This window comes from Scyliorhinus torazame, chromosome 8 (assembly GCF_047496885.1).
Source record: "Scyliorhinus torazame isolate Kashiwa2021f chromosome 8, sScyTor2.1, whole genome shotgun sequence".
In the NCBI taxonomy this organism is placed as follows: Eukaryota; Metazoa; Chordata; class Chondrichthyes; order Carcharhiniformes; family Scyliorhinidae; genus Scyliorhinus; species Scyliorhinus torazame.
In genome coordinates, this window is record NC_092714.1 from 169,030,428 (window position 1) to 169,051,256 (window position 20,829).

The 20,829-nt window shown below is 52.7% G+C and overlaps 1 protein-coding gene across 4 annotated transcripts in view; it reads left to right on the plus strand.

Annotated features, from left to right (window-relative positions):
- pltp (phospholipid transfer protein) overlaps positions 1-20,829 on the plus strand; it is a 200,640-nt gene that overhangs the window by 91,519 nt on the left and 88,292 nt on the right. For all 4 annotated transcript variants that reach the window (XM_072514495.1, XM_072514497.1, XM_072514496.1 and 1 more), the window contains exon 2: positions 4,309-4,432. In XM_072514495.1, coding sequence (XP_072370596.1) covers positions 4,309-4,432 — 124 coding nt within the window. The remainder of the gene's footprint in view (positions 1-4,308; positions 4,433-20,829) is intronic.

The following is a 20,829-nucleotide window of genomic DNA, read 5'->3' on the forward strand; positions in this document are numbered from 1 at the left end:
TATTTGGGGTATCGGACGAGCCGGGAGTGCAGGAGGCGAAAGAGGCCGGTATTCTGGCCTTTGCGTCCCTGGTAGCCCGGCGGAGGATTTTGCTACAATGGAAAGATGTGAAGCTCCCTATTGTGGAAGCTTGGATCAATGACATGGCAAGGTTCATCAAGCTGGAGAGGATAAAGTTTGCCTTGCGAGGGTCTGTGCAAGGGTTCCTCAGGCGGTGGCAACCGTTCCTCGACTATCTCGCGGAGCGTTAGGAGGAGGTCAGCAGCAGCAGCAACCCGGGGGTGGGGGGGTTGGGGGGGAGGGGGAGGGAGAGAGGGGGGTTTCTTTTGGGGTGGCATTTGGGTGAAGGTCGGGGGTTTCCCTATTTGTGTTTTTAAATGTTATATGGGGGTTATTGTCTATGGGGGAAATCCAATGTATAATCTCTGCTTGTGTTCTTGTTTTTTCCTTCTTATGGGGGGGTGGGATTTTGTTGAAAATTTGTTGAAAAATTTGAATAAATATATTTTTTTAAAAAAGAGAACATTTCAGTGCAGAAGGAGGCCATTCGGCCCATCGAGTCTGCACCAACCTATTTAAGACCTCACTTCCACCCTATCCCCCTAATCCAATAACCCCACCTAACATTTTGGACACTAAGGGCAATTTAGCATGGCCAATCCACCTAACTTACACGCCTTTGGACATGCTCTGGAGTGCCCCAACAATGTCCACCTGTGACCAGGACACATCCCCTGGCGAATAGGACATGCTCTGGGAGTGCCTCGGCAATACCGAGCTGAGACTGGGACATACTCCGCAGCGCCTCAAAGGTCTACGTGGGATTGGGACACGCCACCCAGCGAGTTGGACATGTTACCGAGGCCCTCAGCCATGGCCGTCACTGACTGAGCTACGCCATGGACACCTCCACTCATGCTGCCGAAGTTATGCACCAGGCTCTCCACTGTGGTCACCACCCCAGCAGTGCTATGCATTGCCAGTGCCATCTCTTGTGCCCATAGCCTCTGGAACCTCTCCAATTAAGGCTATGGACCTGCTGGAGTGTTGATGACATGCCCCTCCGAATCCCATGGCCGCATTCTATCAATTGCATCAACTTCAGGTAAACCCGATCCAGAGGCTCAGCATCTAACTGGGACCCACCTGGGTCTTGGGATCCAGCAGACCTCCGACTGCTGTCTCACCTGGGCATTCCACCCTCCACCTGATGGGCATCAGCAACTGTGTGATGCTCACCAGAATGTGCTCTAGAAGCCTGACACCACTGTTGCCCACCAAGGTGTGGTGGAGGGTAGGGATGACATCTGTGCCGTGAATGAGGTGATCTCCTCGGAGCGCCCCTCCGAGGTGTTATCTTGGGAGGTGGGGGAGGGGGGACCACCCCCGAAGGGCCGGCACCGTCGGATGGAGATCCTGCCGGATATTTGGTCAGTGGGAGGGATGGAACATTCTGTATGGCATTAACAACTCACATTTGACAGGAACCCGCTGCCAGGGGATGTTGTGGAAGCAGGTACATTAGCGGCGTTCAAAAGGCATCCAGACAAATACATGAATGGATGGGTATAGAGGGATACGGCACTAGGAAGTGCTGAGGGTTTTGGCTAAGGGTGGTATCATGACCAGTACAGGGTTGGAGGGCCGAAGGGCCTGTTTCTGTGCTATATTGTTCTTTGACGGATCATGTGGGTGGCGGCCAGTGGATCCTCACCTCTGCGCCATACACCAACCTCTACGTCAATGACCTATCTGTCTGCTGCCACTTCCACGAACTCCAGGGCCCGTTCTTCGTAGGGGGTGAGGATTCCGATGTCCAGCACCCCATCGCCTTTCTGGGTCTTCTGCCGTCTGTTGTGGGTCATCATCACCTGCAGGAACACAGACAGGGCATTATGAGCCTCGAGCTTCGTTCATCACAAAGTGGGTGTGGTGTGGATGGGTTGGGGGGTGGAGGGGGCAGGCGTGGACTGCACAGCTGGACATGGGTGGGCCGGGTTACGGTATGGTGCTGGACAGGGGCGTTGCCGAGCGTGTGGCCAATGGGGGCCGGGGGGGGGGCCGGAGCCAACCCCCCTGTGCGGCCCAGGAAGATTGTTGATCTTCTTACGGCACTGGGTGGCGGTCCTCCTGGTGACGCTCCCCGAGCTGATGGCACTGCCACTTCCTCCCAAGCAACCCTGGCTGCCAGTGGCTGACCTTCCTTGACCCTTCGGGCAACAGGGCATCCTGTCTCGTCTTGACCGCATCCAACAATCTGGCCAGGTCAACATCCCCAAATGGTGGGGGTGGTCTCTCCGTGGCATGGGTCAGTTTAAGTGGTGCTCCCTCTTGCTGGCGGCACGGTCCTGACAATTAAGCTGGCGGGACCATCATTTGTGGCGTGAAGCCCATGGGGCTTAGTTAAATGGACCAATTAACATTTGATACTGATGACAGCCAAGCCGGGTCACACGTCGGGAAGTTCGCGGCTGCTCCCGCTTGCTCCCACTAGTAGGAACATGTCCATTAAATCGCACCCATTGTCTCTATTTTCTTTCTCCCAAAATGAAGGAGTTTACATTTCTCTTCATTAAGTTTCATTTGTCACCTGTCTGCCCACCCCACCACCCTGTCTGCCGACCCCCACCACCCTGTCTGCCCTCCCCACCACCCTGTCTGCCGACCCCCACCACCCTGTCTGCCGACCCCCACCACCCTGTCTGCCCACTCCACCACCCCACCACCCTGTCTGCCCACCCCACCACCCTGTCTGCCCACCCCACCACCCTGTCTGCCCACCCCACCACCCTGTCTGCCCACCCCACCACCCTGTCTGCCCACCCCACCACCCTGTCTGCCCACCCCACCACCCTGTCTGCCGACCCCCACCACCCTGTCTGCCGACCCCCACCACCCTGTCTGCCCTCCCCACCACCCTGTCTGCCCTCCCCACCACCCTGTCTGCCGACCCCCACCACCCTGTCTGCCCACCCCACCACCCTGTCTGCCGACCCCCACCACCCTGTCTGCCCACCCCACCACCCTGTCTGCCCACCCCACCACCCTGTCTGCCCACCCCACCACCCTGTCTGCCCACCCCACCACCCTGTCTGCCCACCCCATCACCTTGTCTGCCCACCCCACCACCCTGTCTGCCGACCCCCACCACCCTGTCTGCCCACTCCACCACCCCACCACCCTGTCTGCCCACCCCACCACCCTGTCTGCCCACCCCACCACCCTGTCTGCCCACCCCACCACCCTGTCTGCCCACCCCACCACCCTGTCTGCCCACCCCACCACCCTGTCTGCCCACCCCCACCACCCTGTCTGCCCTCCCCACCACCCTGTCTGCCGACCCCCACCACCCTGTCTGCCCACCCCACCACCCTGTCTGCCCACCCCACCACCCTGTCTGCCCACCCCACCACCCTGTCTGCCGACCCCCACCACCCTGTCTGCCGACCCCCACCACCCTGTCTGCCCACCCCACCACCCTGTCTGCCCACCCCACCACCCTGTCTGCCCACCCCACCACCCTGTCTGCCCACCCCACCACCCTGTCTGCCCACCCCCACCACCCTGTCTGCCGACCCCCACCACCCTGTCTGCCCACCCCACCACCCTGTCTGCCCACCCCACCACCCTGTCTGCCCACCCCACCACCCTGTCTGCCCACCCCACCACCCTGTCTGCCGACCCCCACCACCCTGTCTGCCGACCCCCACCACCCTGTCTGCCGACCCCCACCACCCTGTCTGCCGACCCCCACCACCCTGTCTGCCCACTCCACCATCCTGTCTATGTTCTTTTTGAAGTTCTGCATTATCCGCCTCACAGTTTACAATGTTTCCAAGTTTCATATCATCGACAAATTCTGAAATTGTGCTCTATAGACTAAAGTCTAGGTCATTAATACATTTCTGGAAAAGCAGGAGACATCTATCTCTGTGATTTGCCTGCAGATTAGATTCCCTCTGTACTACACAGAGTATCAACCTTAGATTTTGCGCTCAGGCCCTGGAGTTGGTCTTGAACCCAGAGCCTTGTGATTCCGAGGCAAGAAACATGGCTGTGGGACTGAATGGCCTCCTCCTGTGTAACAGGCACAAAGGGACTGAATGGCTTTTTATCTTCAGAACAGCTCCTTCCATCAATATTTCAGTGTTTGATTGTAGTGATTGTTCTTTTATAAAATGAACTGTTCAAGCTCATTAAGACGATGGGAGTCACCATGGTGACTGTGATAATTGGTTCTATAAGGGTGGTGCTGTAAATTGCCAAGATGACTAATGGTGTTTAACATACTGGCTGCTTGGTCTACAGAAACGGTGGGACATCATGGCCGGCAGTGTCCTCGGCTGCACACTCCTGCTGATCACACTGAACACTGCAGTGAGCATCAAACCTGCCTGCAGGATTCGCATCACAGAACAAGGACTGGGACTCCGTAAGATCCGCCAGAGAATCCTGGGCTAAGGATTTTGCTTCTCCTCAAATAAACACAAGATTATTTTAAAATAGTTTCCGTGATTAAAACAATGCAAAATTGGAAAGGTTAGGGAGAGAGACTTGTCCCTTTACACCCATCCACTCTGCATCACCCTGCAGGTGTTGGCAGGCTGATAATGAGAGTTTGCAGGGAGCCACCTTGCGAATAACCTCCCGTCCTGTAACATGAGTGGAAAACCCACCCACAGCTCCCTTTGTCAGATGGGTGAAACGACACACTACCTCAGGAGATGCTTCATCACATGCATCCCCACCCCTCACACAGAAACACACATCTCAGCACACACATTATGCACAGTTCCTGCACCTTCACACACGGGTGCACTTTGAGGTCCTGCACACACAGCCTCAGGATCAGAGAATCCCGCCCTAAGTGTTGACGCTGTCGGAAACGCCGACACGGCCTCAGGCCTCAGCATTAGGCACCAGCATGGCACTGGAACGGCCCACGCAACTCCAGCTGCTGATCCCGGCATCAACTGGGCGCCGTGGTGTCCACGCATGCGCAGTGACACCGGCGCCAATGAGTGCACGTGCAGTGGCTACCTTCTCCCCGCCGGCCCCGACGCAACATGGCGTAGGGCTAATGTGGCCAGCGATGAAGAAAGGAGGCCCCAGTCCCGCCAATCAGTAGGCCCCAATCGCGGGGACCCAATCACATAGACCACAACGGAGGCCCCCCCCGGAGGCGATCTCCCACAGGCTGCCCCCGGACCCTTCCACGCCAATGTCCTGCTGGCTGAGAGCAGATTAAAACGGCGCTGGCGGGACGCGGGGGTTTTTGTAACGGCCACTCGGCCCATCCTGGGCCGAGAATCAGCGGGGGGGGCCGCTCTGCCAATGGCACCGATTCTCCGCTCTGCTGAGAATCGCATCCCGGCGTCGGGGCGGCATGGCGCAATTCGAGCCGGTCGCGGGGATTCTCCGACCTGGCCCCGGGCTGAGAGAATCCCGCCCATAGTCTCTGTACATATCCACACTCACTGACTCTCACACACACACACACACCCTCTCACTCTCCCACACTCACTCATTCTCACACACACACTCCCTCCCTCACACACATACAATCCCTCTCACTCTCTCACACTCACTCACACTCTCTCACACACACTCCCTCACATACACTCACACTCACTCACTCTCTGTCACACACTCACTATCTCTGACACATTCACACTCTGACACACGCTCACTTTCCCACACTCGCTCACACACACTTGCTCTTACACACACTCGCTCTCACACTCACTCGCTCTCACACGCACTCGCTCTCACACGCACTCACTCTCTCTCACATGCACTCACTCTCTCTCACACGCACTCACTCTCTCTCACATGCACTCACTCTCTCTCACACGCACTCACTCTCTCTCACACGCACTCACTCTCTCTCACACGCACTCACTCTCTCTCACACGCACTCACTCTCTCTCACACGCACTCTCTCACACTCTCTTTCTCACACTGTCCCTCTCGCTCACACACACTCACTCTCTCTCTCACACACTTTCACTCTCTCACACACACTCTCTCTTACACTTTCACTCTCTCACACACTCTTACACTTTTTTTTTGAACGCGTTTTATTTCAAACTGTATCAAAGTGGGATACAGCAAATAAACACCCCGGGAAACATACTTCCCAACAACCCCCCCCGCCCCCCGGCGACGAACAGCTCCTCAAACACGGTCACAAACATACCCCACCTTTTCTCAAACTCCCCTGCTGAGCCCCTTAACTCATACTTTATCTACTCCAGCCGCAGGAAGTAATACAGGTCACCCAACCATGCTGCTACCCCCGGTGGCGATGCCGACCGCCACTCCAGCAAAATCCGCCGCCGTGCAATCAGAGAGGCGAATGCCAAGACGTCAGCCTTCCTCCTCTCCATGAGCTCCGGCTTCTCTGAAACCCCAAATATCGCCACCAAAGGGTCCGGGGTCCACTCCCTCCTCCACTATCCTGGCTAAGACCGTGAACACTCCCGCCCAGAATCTTCCCAATTTTTCACAACCCCAAAACATGTGCGCATGATTCGCTGGCCCCCGCGCACACCACTCACACTCATCTGCTACCCCCTGGAAGAACCCACTCATTCTCGCCCAAGGCATATGCACCCTGTGCACCACCTTAAACTGTATCAGGCTCATCCTTGCACAACAGGAGGTCCCGTTTACCCTTCGCAGTGCCTCACTCCATACTCCCCAATTGATCTCCATTCCCAACTCCGCTTCCCATTTCTCCTTGATCATCACCACCTTCCCGCCTCCCTGCTCCCCCAGCCACTTGAGGATAGACAAGTCCCCCGGGCTTGACGGGATATATCTAAGGATTCTATGGGAAGCAAGAGATGAAATTGCAGAGTCATTGGCAATGATCTTTTCGTCCTCACTGTCAACAGGGGTGGTACCAGGGGATTGGAGAGTGGCGAATGTGCCCCTGTTCAAAAAAAGGAATAGGGATAACCCTGGGAATTACAGGCCAGTTAGTCTTACTTCGGTGGTAGGCAAAGTAATGGAAAGGGTACTGAAGGATAGGATTTCTGAGCATCTGGAAAGACACTGCTTGATTAGGGATAGTCAGCACGGATTTGTGAGGGTTGGTCTTGCCTTACAAATCTTATTGAATTCTTTGAGGCGGTGACCAAGCATGTGGATGAAGGTAAAGCAGTGGATGTAGTGTACATGGATTTTAGTAAGGCATTTGATAAGGTTCCCCATGGTAGGCTTCTGCAGAAAGTAAGGAGGCATGGGATAGTGGGAAATTTGGCCAGTTGGATAACGAACTGGCTAACCGATAGAAGTCAGAGAGTGGTGGTGGATGGCAAATATTCAGCCTGGATCCCAGTTACCAGTGGCGTACCGCAGGGATCAGTTCTGGGTCCTCTGCTGTTTGTGATTTTCATTAATGACTTGAATGAGGGAGTTGAAGGGTGGGTCAGTAAATTTGCAGACGATATGAAGATTGGTGGAGTTGTGGATAGTAAGGAGGGCTGTTGTCGGCTGCAAAGAGACATAGATAGGATGCAGAGCTGGGCTGAGAAGTGGCAGGTGGAGTTTAACCCTGAAAAGTGTGAGGTTGTCCATTTTGGAAGGACAAATATGAATGCGGAATACAGGGTTAATGGTAGAGTTCTTGGCAATGTGGAGGAGCAGAGAGATCTTGGGGTCTATGTTCATAGATCTTTGAAAATTGCCACTCAAGTGGATAGAGCTGTGAAGAAGGCCTATGGTGTGCTCGCGTTCATTAACAGAGGGATTGAATTTAAGAGCCGTGAGGTGATGATGCAGCTGTACAAAACTTTGGTAAGGCCACATTTGGAGTACTGTGAACAGTTCTGGTCACCTCATTTTAGGAAGGATGTGGAAGCTTTGGAAAAGGTGCAAAGAAGATTTACCAGGATGTTACCTGGAATGGAGAGTAGGTCTTACGAGGAAAGGTTGAGGGTGCTAGGCCTTTTCTCATTAGAACGGAGAAAGATGAGGGGCGACTTGATAGAGGTTTATAAGATGATCAGGGGAATAGATAGAGTAGACAGTCAGAAACTTTTCCCCCGGGTGGAACAAACCATTACAAGGGGACATAAATTTAAGGTGAAAAGCGGAAGATATAGGAGGGATATCAGAGGTAGGTTCTTTACCCAGAGAGTAGTGGGGGCATGGAATGCACTGCCTGTGGAAGTAGTTGAGTCGGAAAAATTAGGGACCTTCAAGCAGCTATTGGATAGGTACATGGATTACGGTAAAATGATTTGGTGTAGATTTATTTGTTCTTAAGGGCAGCATGGTAGCATTGTGGATAGCACAATTGCTTCACAGCTCCAGGGTCACAGGTTCGATTCCGGCTTGGGTCACTGTCTGTGCGGAGTCTGCACGTCCTCCCCGTGTCTGCGTGGGTTTCCTCCGGGTGCTCCGGTTTCCTCCCACAGTCCAAAGATGTGCAGGGTAGGTGGATTGGCCATGATAAATTGCCCTTTGTGTCCAAAATTGCCCTTGGTGTTGGGTGGAGGTGTTGAGTTTGGGTAGGGTGCTCTTTCCAAGAGCCGGTGCAGACTCAGGGGGCCGAATGGCCTCCTTCTGCACTGTAAATTCAATGATAATCTATGATTAATCTAGGACAAAGGTTCGGCACAACATCGTGGGCCGAAGGGCCTGTTCTGTGCTGTATTTTCTATGTTCTATGTTCTATATATCCCCAATTCTTCCCTCCCCTTCCACATCTGGAAGCAACAGTCGCTCCAACAGGGTGTATCCCGGCAATCTAGGGAACCCCTTCCAGACCTTTTGTGCAAAGTCCCTAACCTGTAGATACCTGAACTCACTACCCGTCGGCAGCTCTACCCTCGCCCTTAGCTCCTCCAGACTGACGAACCCTTTCTCCAAATACAAATCCCTCATCTTGACCAGCCCCACTTCCCTCCACCTCCTGTATACACTATCCATCCCCTCCCCGGCTCAAACCCATGATTCTCGCACAGTGGCGTTAGCACCGACATCCCTTCCACCCTAAAATGCCTCCTCAGCTGATTACATATCCTCACCGTGGACTGCACCACTGGGCTCCCTGAATACCTACTCGGAGCCATTGGCAATGCTGCCGTCACCATAGCCCTCAAACTAGACCCCGTACAAGATTCCACCTCCATCCTACCCCACTCTACCCCATCTCCTTCCCACCACCGCCGCACCTTGTCCACATTCGCCGCCCGATAATAATGAAGCAAGTTTGGCAACGACAACCCCCCCTGCTGCCTCTGTAGCAGGGTCCTCCCCACCCACGGCACCCTCACCGCCCATACAAAGTCAGAGCTGATTGTGTCCACTTTCCGAAAAAAGGCCTTTGGTATAAAGATCGGGAGAGCCTGAAAGATAAAAAAGAACCTCGGCAGAATATTCATTTTTGCACCACTTGGACCCCCCCCCCCCCCCCCCCCACCCCCCACCCCCCCACCCCCGCCAACGTTAAGTGCAGTGTATCCCACCTCTTAAGATCCTCCCTGGCCTCCTCCACCAGCTTCGTTAAGTTCCACTTATGGAGCCCCGTCCATTCCCTCGCTACCTGAATCCCCAAGTACCTAAACCTATCCCTCGCTACCGTAAATGGCATCCCCCTAAATTAGTCCGCTGTGCCAGCTCATTCACCAGGAATACCTCGCTTTTCCCTACATTCAGCTTGTACCCCGAGAACACTCCAAACCTCCCCAACAGGCTCATAATCCTTCCCATACTCTCCAACGGATCTGAAACACAGCAAGAGGTCATCGGCATAGAGCGACACCCGATGCTCCCTCTGTCCCCTCATTATCCCCTGCCACTCTGCCGACCCCCTGAGAGCCATCGCCAATGGCTCTATGGCTAGTGCAAACACCAGCGGCGACAGCGGGCACCCCTGCCTCGTACCCCTGTGTAAGTCAAAGTTTTGTGAGCTCATATCATTCGTCCTCACCCTCGCTCTTGGCGCCACATACAGCAACCGCACCCATGCCACAAATCTCGGCCCAAACCCAAACCTTCCCAAAACTTCGAACAAGTACGGCCACCCCACCCAATCAAATGCTTTCTCCGCGTCCATGGACACCACCACCTCCGGTACCAGAGCTTTCGATGGATTCATCACCACATTCAACAGCCGTCTTATATTACTCGCGAGCTGCCTACCCTTCATGAAGCCTGTTTGATCTTCTGCAACCACCCCGGGACACAGTCCTCCATCCTCCCCACCAACAACTTAGTCAATACTTTCACATCCATGTTCAATAGTGATATGGGTCTATACGACCCACATTCCACTGGATCCTTCCCTTTTTTGGGGATTAGTGTGATTACTGCCTGCTTCATCGTCTCCGGCAACTCCCCCTTCTCCAGTGCTTCATTAAACACCCCCAACAGATGTGGTGCCAGGTCCGCCGCAAATTCCTTATTAAATTCTGCCGGGTACCCACCCGGCCCAGGGGCCTTCCCCGACTTCATACTCCTGATATTATCCAGCACCTCCCTGAGCCCCTGGGGCTCCTCCAACGCTTGCCTCTTTGCTTCCTCCACCTGGGGAAATTCCAGCTCATCCAGAAACCGCCCCATTTCCCCCTCATCTCCTCCTGGGTCTGCCTCATAAAGTCCCTGGTAATACTCTCTAAATGCCTCATTTACCTTCCCTGGCTCTGACACCACATCCCCAGCCCCAGTCCGGATCTTCAATATTTCCCAGGACGCAGCCTGCCTCCGCAGCTTCTCCCCATACTCGTACTGCAACCCTCTTGCCCAAGCAGTTGCCCTCCCCGTTGTCAGCCTGTTAAATTGCCCTTCCAACTTTTTCCTCCTCGCCAATCCCTCCACGGTGGGCACCCTCGAATATTCCCTGTCCACCTCCACTATCTCGCTCACTAGACAGATATGTTCCGCCCTCCTTTCCTTATTCGCACGCACCGTAAACAAAATAATTCCTTCCTGGACCACTGCCTTCAGTGCTGCCCAAAAAATGCCCGCCAACACCTCCCCATTCTGATTCAACTCCACATAATCCCTAATCGCCAACCGCACCTTATCACAAAACCCTCCATCCGCCAACAACCCCGAGTCAAACCTCCATCCCGGCCTCTGCTCTCGTCCAGTTCTAAACTGAATCTCTAGCCAGTGGGGTGCATGGTCCAAGATAACTATCCCCGCATACTCTGCCCCCCCACCCCAACCAAAATCTCCCGACTCACTACAAAGTAATCAATCCTCGAATACTTCTTATAGACGTGTGAAGAGAAGGAATACTCCCTTCTCCCAGGTTCTGAAAACACCATGGGTCTACCATACCCATCCTCTCCATCAACCCCCCCAGCTCCCTTGCCATTTGTACCCTACCCATCGACCTGGGGCTCGACCTATCCACCCTCGGCTCCAGGACACAGTTAAAATCTCCTCCCATAACCAAGTGGTGCGTGGCCAAATCCGGGATCGCTGCCAGCAATCCCCTCATAAAACCCACTGTTATGGGCCAGGGTGTAGAGAACCCCAAAGTGTATCATGGAGTTCACCTGACCCACAACTTTTGATCGATTGTGGTATGGGGAGCACACTGCCCACTCTACAGGTGTGGTACAGCAGAAATGGAAAAGTATTTTTTAAAGCAAAACAATGTTTATTCCATTAACTCAAGTTAACCTTTTTAAAACAAGCAGTGAACATCTTAGCAACCATTAATTCAAATACAACCCCAAAGAATACAACACTAAGTAATGCGTACATTGTCTTTTTAACATTCAGAAGACTTACAAATAACATAACCTTTAACAGAAGCACATCAGGTTAAAGTCACTACTCAGAACATTTATAACTCTGAATTCACCAAATGATCAAGAGACAATCTTTTCATGGCAGAGAGAACAGCAGTACAGCTGCTTTGTCTGGCTTCAGCTCCAACACTGAAAATGAAACCAAAAAGAAACAGACGCACCCAAGCTTTTCTCAAAGTGAAACTAAAAAGCGGAGCCACAGCTCAGCTCCACCCACACTCTGACATCACTGCAGTAACGTGAGCAGCCAAACATTTATTAAAGCGACATTGTCATGACACCCACATCCTCCCAATTTGGGGCATACACATTTACCAACACTACCGGTGCCCCTTCCAATACCCCACTCACAATCACATGTCTCCCACCTGGATCCCTCACCTCCTTCACACACATAAATCCCATTTTTATGCTCATTAAAATCGCCACACTCCTCGATTTCAAATCAAACCCCGAGTGAAAAACCTGCCCGACCCACCCCTTCCTTAACCTAACCTGGTCCTTCACACGGAGGTGCGTCTCCTGCAAAAAGACCACGCCCACTTTCAAGCTCCTGAGGTGCGCGAACACCCGCCACCTTTTAACCGGCCCATTCAGTCCCCGAACGTTCCACGTTACCAACCTTACCGGAGCTTTGCGCCTCCAATCCCCTCTACCGTCCGTCATCTTCCTCACTTAACTCCTGCCCCTTTAATTCATAGAATTTACAGTGCAGAAGGAGGCCATTTGGCCCATCGAGTCTGCACCGGCTCTTGGAAAGAGCACCCTACCCAAGGTCAACACCGCCACCCTATCCCCATAACCCAGTAACCCCACCCAACACTAAGGGCAATTTTGGACACTAAGGGCAATTTAGCATGGCCAATCCACCTAACCTGCACATCTTTGGACTGTGGGAGGAAACCGGAGCACCCGGAGGAAACCCACGCACACACGGGGAGGATGTACAGACTCCGCACAGACAGTGACCCAAGCCGGAATCGAACCTGGGACCCTGGAGCTGTGAAGCAATTGTGCTATCCACAAGGCTACCGTGCTGCCCTGTACCTGTATTCTACTCTGTACCTAGCCCATCCCAGATGGCCCCTTTCTTCGCCCTTGATCATGTCATCTCTCACCCCCTGCCACGTCGCAGAAACTTCCCCCACCCGCTTTTCCCCTTCCCCTTCTTCCCCCCCACTTCCCCTTTCCCCCCTCCCCCGGCCACCCCTCTTGGCCTTCTCCCCCACCACCTCACTTCCGTTCACCAGCATAACCTGCTAGCGTGGCTGCCCCTGCCCAAAGGCACATCCTGATGACCTCCCACTCCTTCTTCCCCCCCACCCTCCCTCCACTCCTCAGCTCAAGGAAGAAGGCCTCTCTCTCTTACACTTTTACTCACTCTCAGACACTCTCTCTCACACACACTGGGTGGGATTTTCGGTCTCTGTCTCTCTCTGTCTCTCTCTCTCACGCTCACACACTCACACTCTGACATATAAACACTCTCTCACACACTGGGTGGGATTTTCGGTCTCTGTCTCTCTCTGTCTCTCTCTCTCACTCTCACACACTCTCACTCTCACAGACACTCACTCTCTCTCTCACAGTAACTGACACACACTCACGCTCTCTGACATATAAACACTCTCTCACACACTGGGTGGGATTTTCGGTCTCTGTCTCTCTCTGTTACTCTCACACACTCTCACTCTCACAGACACTCACTCTCTCTCTCTCTCTCTCTCTCTCACACACACTCTCTCACAGTAACTCTGACACACACTCACGCTCTCTGACATATAAACACTCTCTCACACACTGGGTGGGATTTTTGGTCTCTGTCTCTCTCCATGTCTCTCTCTCTCACTCTCACACACTCTCACTCTCACAGACACTCACTCTCTCTCTCTCTCTCACACACACTCTCTCACAGTAACTCTGACACACACTCACGCTCTCTGAAATATAAACACTCTCTCACACACTGGGTGGGATTTTCGGTGTCTGTCTCTCTCTGTCTCTCTCACTCACACACACACACTGGGCACGATCTAATGAAAAGTTTCTAGGTGGCATTTCAGGTGGGTTTGACTGGGAGTTTATTCCCGACTCTGTTGCGAGTTCCCCACTCCTATCTGACCACACTTAGTCACTTTTTCGGACCCTGGGGAGTTTCTCTGCGGACCAGCCCACACTTTGAGTTTTTTCCATCACTGGTGAGCTGAACCCGCTGGCCACACCGCCTTCTCACAGATTGGGCCTCATTTTGAAAAGGGACCCCGATGTCTAAGTGAGCTTGAGAGTCCCCCACACTCCCCACCCGGGGAATGTCACCCCCCCACACACACATGGGCACTACCGCACAAACCCCCCAAGTGAGGACACCCCACTATGGGGGTCACTGAGGGCCCACTTTTCAGGCCTTCCCACCCTTCGCGGGGCCACCCTAGGAAGCCGCGGGGCAGCCTCGCCCGGCATCTCCGGCCGCGTCCCGCTCCAATTTCAGTGAGACATGTCCGGTAGATCGCGCCCCATGTCCCTATTTCTTTGTGCAATCACTCCTGGAGCGAGGTATCCTTTCCTCACAGCTTTACAAAATTAAAATAAAATATTGGCGTTTCTGTCCAGTATCCTAGTTAGGTCTGGGATCGTAATAACACACTGGGCATGGTTTAACTAAATGGGAACAAAGTCTCATAGCGAGTGTGTTTCTAGGGCTCGCGGCACGAGAAACACAGGACTATAAAATGTCACTCACATTTGGTAAGGGGCCTCAGCGCGGAATGTGCAGCTGATGTCGCGCATAGCCCCCTTTTGTTGAAAATCCTCAGTGTTGTGAAAGATCGGGGCGCCATTTTAAAATGGCATCCCGATCTCCGAACCCCCTCAAATGCCCCCCACCCTCTCCAACACCCACACGGAGCATCCCCGGCCCGATCGTACTTGCGCAAAAAGTCAGGTTGGCACCTTGGCAGTGATGACCTGGCACCCTGCCAGTGTCAGGCTGTCCCCCCAAAGCTGGCACTGGCAGGATGCCAGGCTAGCAGTGCCAGGGTGCCCAGGTGGCACCAATGCCACCCTGTCCAAAGGGCATACACCTGGGGGCCTCCAATCCCCTGGGAGACCCCCATGAATGCCATCCTGTCTGCTTCCCGATTGTGGAGACTAGTACTGAACGGTGCTCACCCGCGGTCTCCATGGGGAAGGGCATAGATCCCACGCCTCAGGTACCTCTGGGAAAGCACATGAAAGTGAGACTAGCTATCTGCTTTAATATGCAAAATTGCAAAAAAGTTTAGGCAAATCTACTTATAAATCTACATTTTATTCATTGTGGTCTGGGTTCACATCGCATTGCCTCTTGAGATTGCGTTAGATCTCCTGGCTTTTATCAGCCATGCTGCGCTGCAGTGAGTTGCTTTTCAGGAGCAGCATAGCTGTTCAATCGCGCTCGCTCTCTCTTACACACACACAGGACAGAATTTAATGGAAAACATTCTACGTTCATTTGTGGCGGGTTTTTCGGGGAGTCTGCTGGCGAGTTACATACCGCTATCAAATGACACTTGGGGCGCAATCTTCCCACAAGGGAGCAAAGTCCCCCAGTGAGCGTGTTTAGCACGGGTGATTCCTGGCAGTCGCAGTGCCGAGAAACGCATGGCTATTCAACGTGACTCCCTTTGAATAAGTGACCTGAACGGGAAGGCAAGGCTGAGGCCGTACACAGCCCCGTTTTTTACAATGGGGAGCTCTGCTCGCCAGAACTCCCTGTTGTAGCGAGAGATCGGGACGCCATTTCAATCTCCAAAGCCCCCAAAAGAACCCCTGACCTCACCCCCAGCCCGAACGCAATATGGGAGGGTCCCTGGCCCCCACTCCCCCCTCCCCCAACTCTCATGCCAAGGAACTCGATGTTTAGTTCCCGGGGTACCTGAGGCTTTGGGATTCAATCCCTTTGCCTCGGGCAATTGCCGTTTAGTACTGGTCCCCACAGATGGGGACCAGATGAAACTGCATTGATGGAGGTCTCCAAGGGGATCAGTGCCCTGGCACTGCTGCGGCCACCCAGGTACCGGCACTGCCAGCCTGCCACCCTGGCAGTGCTGCTGCTAGCTTGGCAGTGCCACCCATGCACCTTGGCTGTGACATGGTAGCAGTACCAAGGTGCCTGCGCTCCAGGGGGGGGCAGGGAGCAAACTTGCAATATTCCAGCCACCCAGGGGTCTCTGATTGCCCAGGAGACCCCGGGATGCGTTCCCCCTGGCCCTCATTTGTGTACTGAATGGTGCCCGGCTGCAGCCTAGCTGGGGAGGCCGGTAGTTCCCGAGTGGGCTCGCCTAAGTAGATTTAAGTAGGGCGGCATGGTAGCACAGTGGTTAGCACTGTTGCTTCACAGCGTCAGGGTCCCAATTCCTGGCTTGGGTCACTGTCTGTACGGAGTCTGCACGTTCTCCCAGTGTATGCCGGATGATCCGGTTTCCTCCCACAAGTCCCGAAAGACGTGCTGTTAAACGAATTGGACATTGCAAATTCTTCCTCTGTGTACCCGAACAGGCACTGGACTGTGGCGACTAAGGGCTTTTCACAGTAACTTCATTACAGTGTTAATGTAAGCCTACTTGTGACAATAAAGATTATTAAAAAAAGATTATTAAAAAACCCTATTGGGCATGCTTCAGATTCTGACTCTTCACGGGACTTGCGTGAAGGCTGCCGGGAAGACCCCAAGAGGCTTCTCCTGGGATCTACCGACTGCATTGTGCTCTCGTTCGAGCACAACACGGGCACAAAACCGCGCCCGCATTGCACACTCTCTCTCTTCACTCTCTGACATGCACTCTCAGGTGCACTCTCTCACACTCACACATGCACACTCTCTTGCACTCACACACTCACACATGCACACGCACTCTCATGCACACTCTTTTTCTCACAAACACTCTCATGCATACCCTCTTTCTCTTACGCTCTCTCTCTCTCGCGCGCACACTCTCTCTCACGCACGCATTCTCTCTCTCTCTCCCTCTCCCTCTCCCTCTCTCTCTCCCTAACACACAGTCCCTGCACACATTCACACACAACCACTATCGACTCCTGCACACATAATTGGAGCTCCCTTCCTCACAGCACTATGAATGTACCTACACCCCATGGACTATGTCAAGATGGTGATTCGCCACCACCTTCTCAAAGCCAATAAGGAATGGGTAATTAATGACCAGTACCTTGAGTGAATTAACTAAAAACTCAGCTCTTGCACCAACACAATGGCCTGAAATTTCATTGACGAATTGGGCAGCAAGAGTCCGGAAAATTCCCATTTCAGCCTGCTTGCTTAAGAGAAAGTGTTCACAAAGGTGGGATCTTCATTTCTGGGAGAGGGTGGGTGTGGGCTAGAGCTGGGTCAGCTGACCAGGGAAGAAATTCAAAGGCAGCCAAATGGACTGCTGGGTGCTGGGGCAGGTTGTTTATAATGCCCGCCTCAGTACTGTGGGTCTTTGTCCCAGTTGAAATATAAATCAAAGACTCTCCAGCCCACACCCCTTCAACACCTATACACGCCATGCCCCATCCCTGCTACTTCTTGCCCCCAACCACCCCCATGGCTCCTCATTCCCACCACACCAACCTCTGGCTTTCCACTCTTCCCCCATCCCCCCGCCCCCCATGGCCCCCATGCCATGCTATGGCAATTCCATGTCCATTGACCCACTAGACACCATTTAGAGCCAATGAATACATACAGCAAACGTGTAAAAAAAGCTACTTTTTAAAAAAAAGTAATTCACTCATAACTTTCTACTTTGTTGAAAAAGTAATTTAATTTAGGAGGAAATAAAAGTGTTAATAATTGAGATAATTTAAAATATTAATAACAAACACCACAGGCCCTTGACGCCACAACTTGTGTAAACAAACATTGTGAAATTGACAACAGAGATTAGGGAGATTAGGGAACCTGAGCTGTCAATCAAGCAATGCTTTCTCTGGGATATAGCTATTTCAACAAGAATAATGGTTGTCTGGGCTCTCAGCCAGGTTTGGTGTACACAACCTTTATCTATATGTATGTAGATATACACATACACACACTGCGCATGCATTTGCACATATACACAAACATATACATACATTCAAATTCATGCACACACACATCCATAAATACAGATACATATGCACAAACAGACACATACAGACAGATGCACACACACACATATAGACAGAAATACACATACAAGGGCAGCACGGTGGCGCAGTGGTTAGCATTGCTAATTCCCATTGCTCCCGGCACATGAAATTCAAGCAGGGTGATCTCGGGCCTATGGGTGGGAGAGGGCAAGGTGTCGGCAATATACCAGGAGATGAAAGAAGAGGGGGAGGCGTTGGTAGAGGAGCTGAAGGGTAAATGGGAGGAGGAGCTGGGGGAGGAGATTGAGGAGGGGCTATGGGCTGATGCCCGAAGGAGGGTTAATTCCTCCTCCTCGTGTGCCAGGCTTAGCCAGATACAATTTAAGGTGGTTCACAGAGCGCACATGACGGGGGCGAGGCTGAGTAGGTTCTTTGGGGTAGAGGACAGATGTGGGAGGTGCTCAGGAAGTCCGGCGAACCATGTCCATATGTTTTGGTCATGCCGGGCACTGGAGGGGTTCTGGAGGGGAGTGGCGGGAACAATATCTAAGGTGGTGAAAGCCCGGGTCAAGCAACCTGGGGGCTAGCAATATTTGGAGCAGTGGATGAGCCGGGAGTGCAGGAGGCGAAAGAGGCCGACATTCTGGCCTTTGCGTCCCTAGTAGCCCGGCGAAGGATATTGCTAATGTGGAAGGAGGCGAAGCCCCCAGCGTGGAGGCCTGGATAAATGATATGGCTGGGTTCATTAAGCTGGAGAGGATTAAGTTTGCCTTGAGAGGGTCTGCGCAGGGGTTCTACAGGTGGTGGCAACCGTTCCTGGACTATCTCGCGGAGCGTTAGATGAAGGTCGGTCAGCAGCAGCAACCCGGGGGGGGGGGGGTGGGGGGGGTCTGCCTGGGGGGTATTTGAGCAAGAGAACACATGAAAGATCCGGAAAACTGGCATGGACGGGAGGAATTCAGTGTACAAAGCTCTGTAACATATCGTTTTACCATGTTTATATCTTGCTATGTGCGTTTTCTTTCTATTTTGTTATGGGGGGGGGGGGGTTTGTTTGTAAGGGTGAAAAATTGTGTTAAAAAACTTCAATAAATATATCTATTTTTAAAAAAAGCATTGCTGCCTCATGGCACCGAGGTCCCAGGTTTGATCCTGGCTCTGGGTCACTGTCCGTGTGGAGTTTGCACATTCTCCCTGTGTTTGTGTGGGTTTCGCCCCCAAAACCCAAAGATGTGCAGGGTAGTTGGATTGGCCACACTAAATTGCCCCTTAATTGGAAAAAATGAATTGGGTACGCTAAATTTATTTTAAAAAAGAAATACACACACATCTCCCTCCAAAACAGGTACACTGTTTGGATACTGTTGGGGGACTTGGCTCACCAGGGGAAGGCAGCAGTAGCCAGGTTCATGGCACCGTGGCTGGCTCTGCTGTACAGAAGGGCGGGAAAAAGAGTGGAAGGGCTGTAGTCATAGGGGATTCAATCATAAGGGGAGTAGATAGGCGTTTCTGTGGTCGAAAAAGAGACTCCCGAATGGTATGTTGCCTCCCAGGTGCACGGGTCAGGGATGTCTCAAATAGACCAGAACATTCTGAAGGGGGAGGGTGAACAGCCAGTTGTCGTGGTGCATATAGGCACCAATGATATTGGTAAAAAACGGGATGAGGTCCAACAAGCAGAATTTAGGGAGTTAGGAGCCAAGTTAAAAAGTCGGACCTCAGAGGTAGTAATCTCAGGATTGCTACCAGTGCCATGTGGTAGTCAGAGTAGAAATGAAAGAATAGGCAGGATAAATGTGTGGCTTGAGAGATGGTGCAGGAGGGAGGGGTTTAGATTTTTGGGACATTGGGACCGGTTCTGGGGGAGGCGGGACTACTATAAATTGGATGGTCTACACCTGGGCTGGACTGGAACCAATGTCCTTGGGGGTGCTTTTGCTAACGTTGTTGGGGAGGGTTTAAACTAATGTGGCAGAGGGATGGGAACCAATTAAGGAGGTTAGTGGACAGTAAGAAGGTAGTAACTAAAGCCTGTAAGGAACTAGATCATGAAGTCAGCGTGACTAAGGGGAAGAGAAGGCAGGGAGCAGATGATGAACGCAAAGGGACTGGTGGTCTGAGGTGCATTTGTTTTAATGCAAGAAGTGTAGTAGGTAATGCAGATTAACTTAGGGCTTGGATTAGTACCTGGGAGTATGATGTTATTGCTATTACTGAGACTTGGTTGAGGGAAGGGCATGATTGACAACTAAATATCCCAGGATATCGATGCTTCAGGCGGGATGGAGAGGGAGGTAAAAGGGGTGGAGGAGTTGCATTACTGGTCAGAGAGGATATCACAGCTGTGCTGAAGGAGGGCACTATGGAGGAACATAGAACATAGAACATACAGTGCAGAAGAAGGCCATTCAGCCCATCGAGTCTGCACCGACCCACTTAAGCCCTCACTTCCACCCTATCCCCGTAACCCAATAACCCCTCCTAAACATTTTGGTCACTAAGGGCAATTTATCATGGCCAATCCACCTAACCTGCCCGTCTTTGGACTGTAGAAACCGGGGCACCCGGAGGAAACCTATGCAGATACGGGGAGAACGTACAGACTCCGCACAGACAGTGACCCAGCATGGAATCGAACCTGGGACCCTGGCGCTGTGAAGCCACAGTGCTATCCACTTGTGCTACCGTGCTGCCCTCTAGCAGTGAGGCGATATGGGCAGAGCTCAGAAATAGGAAGGGTGCGGTAGCAATGTTGGGGCTGTACTACAGACCTCCCAACAGCGAGCGTGAGATAGAGGTACAAATATGTAAACAGATTATGGAAAGATATCAGAGCAACAGGATGGTGGTGATAGGAGATTTTAAATTTTCCCAACATTGACTGGGATACACTTAGTGTCAGAGGTCTAGCTGGAGCAGAATTTGTAAGAAGCATCCAGGA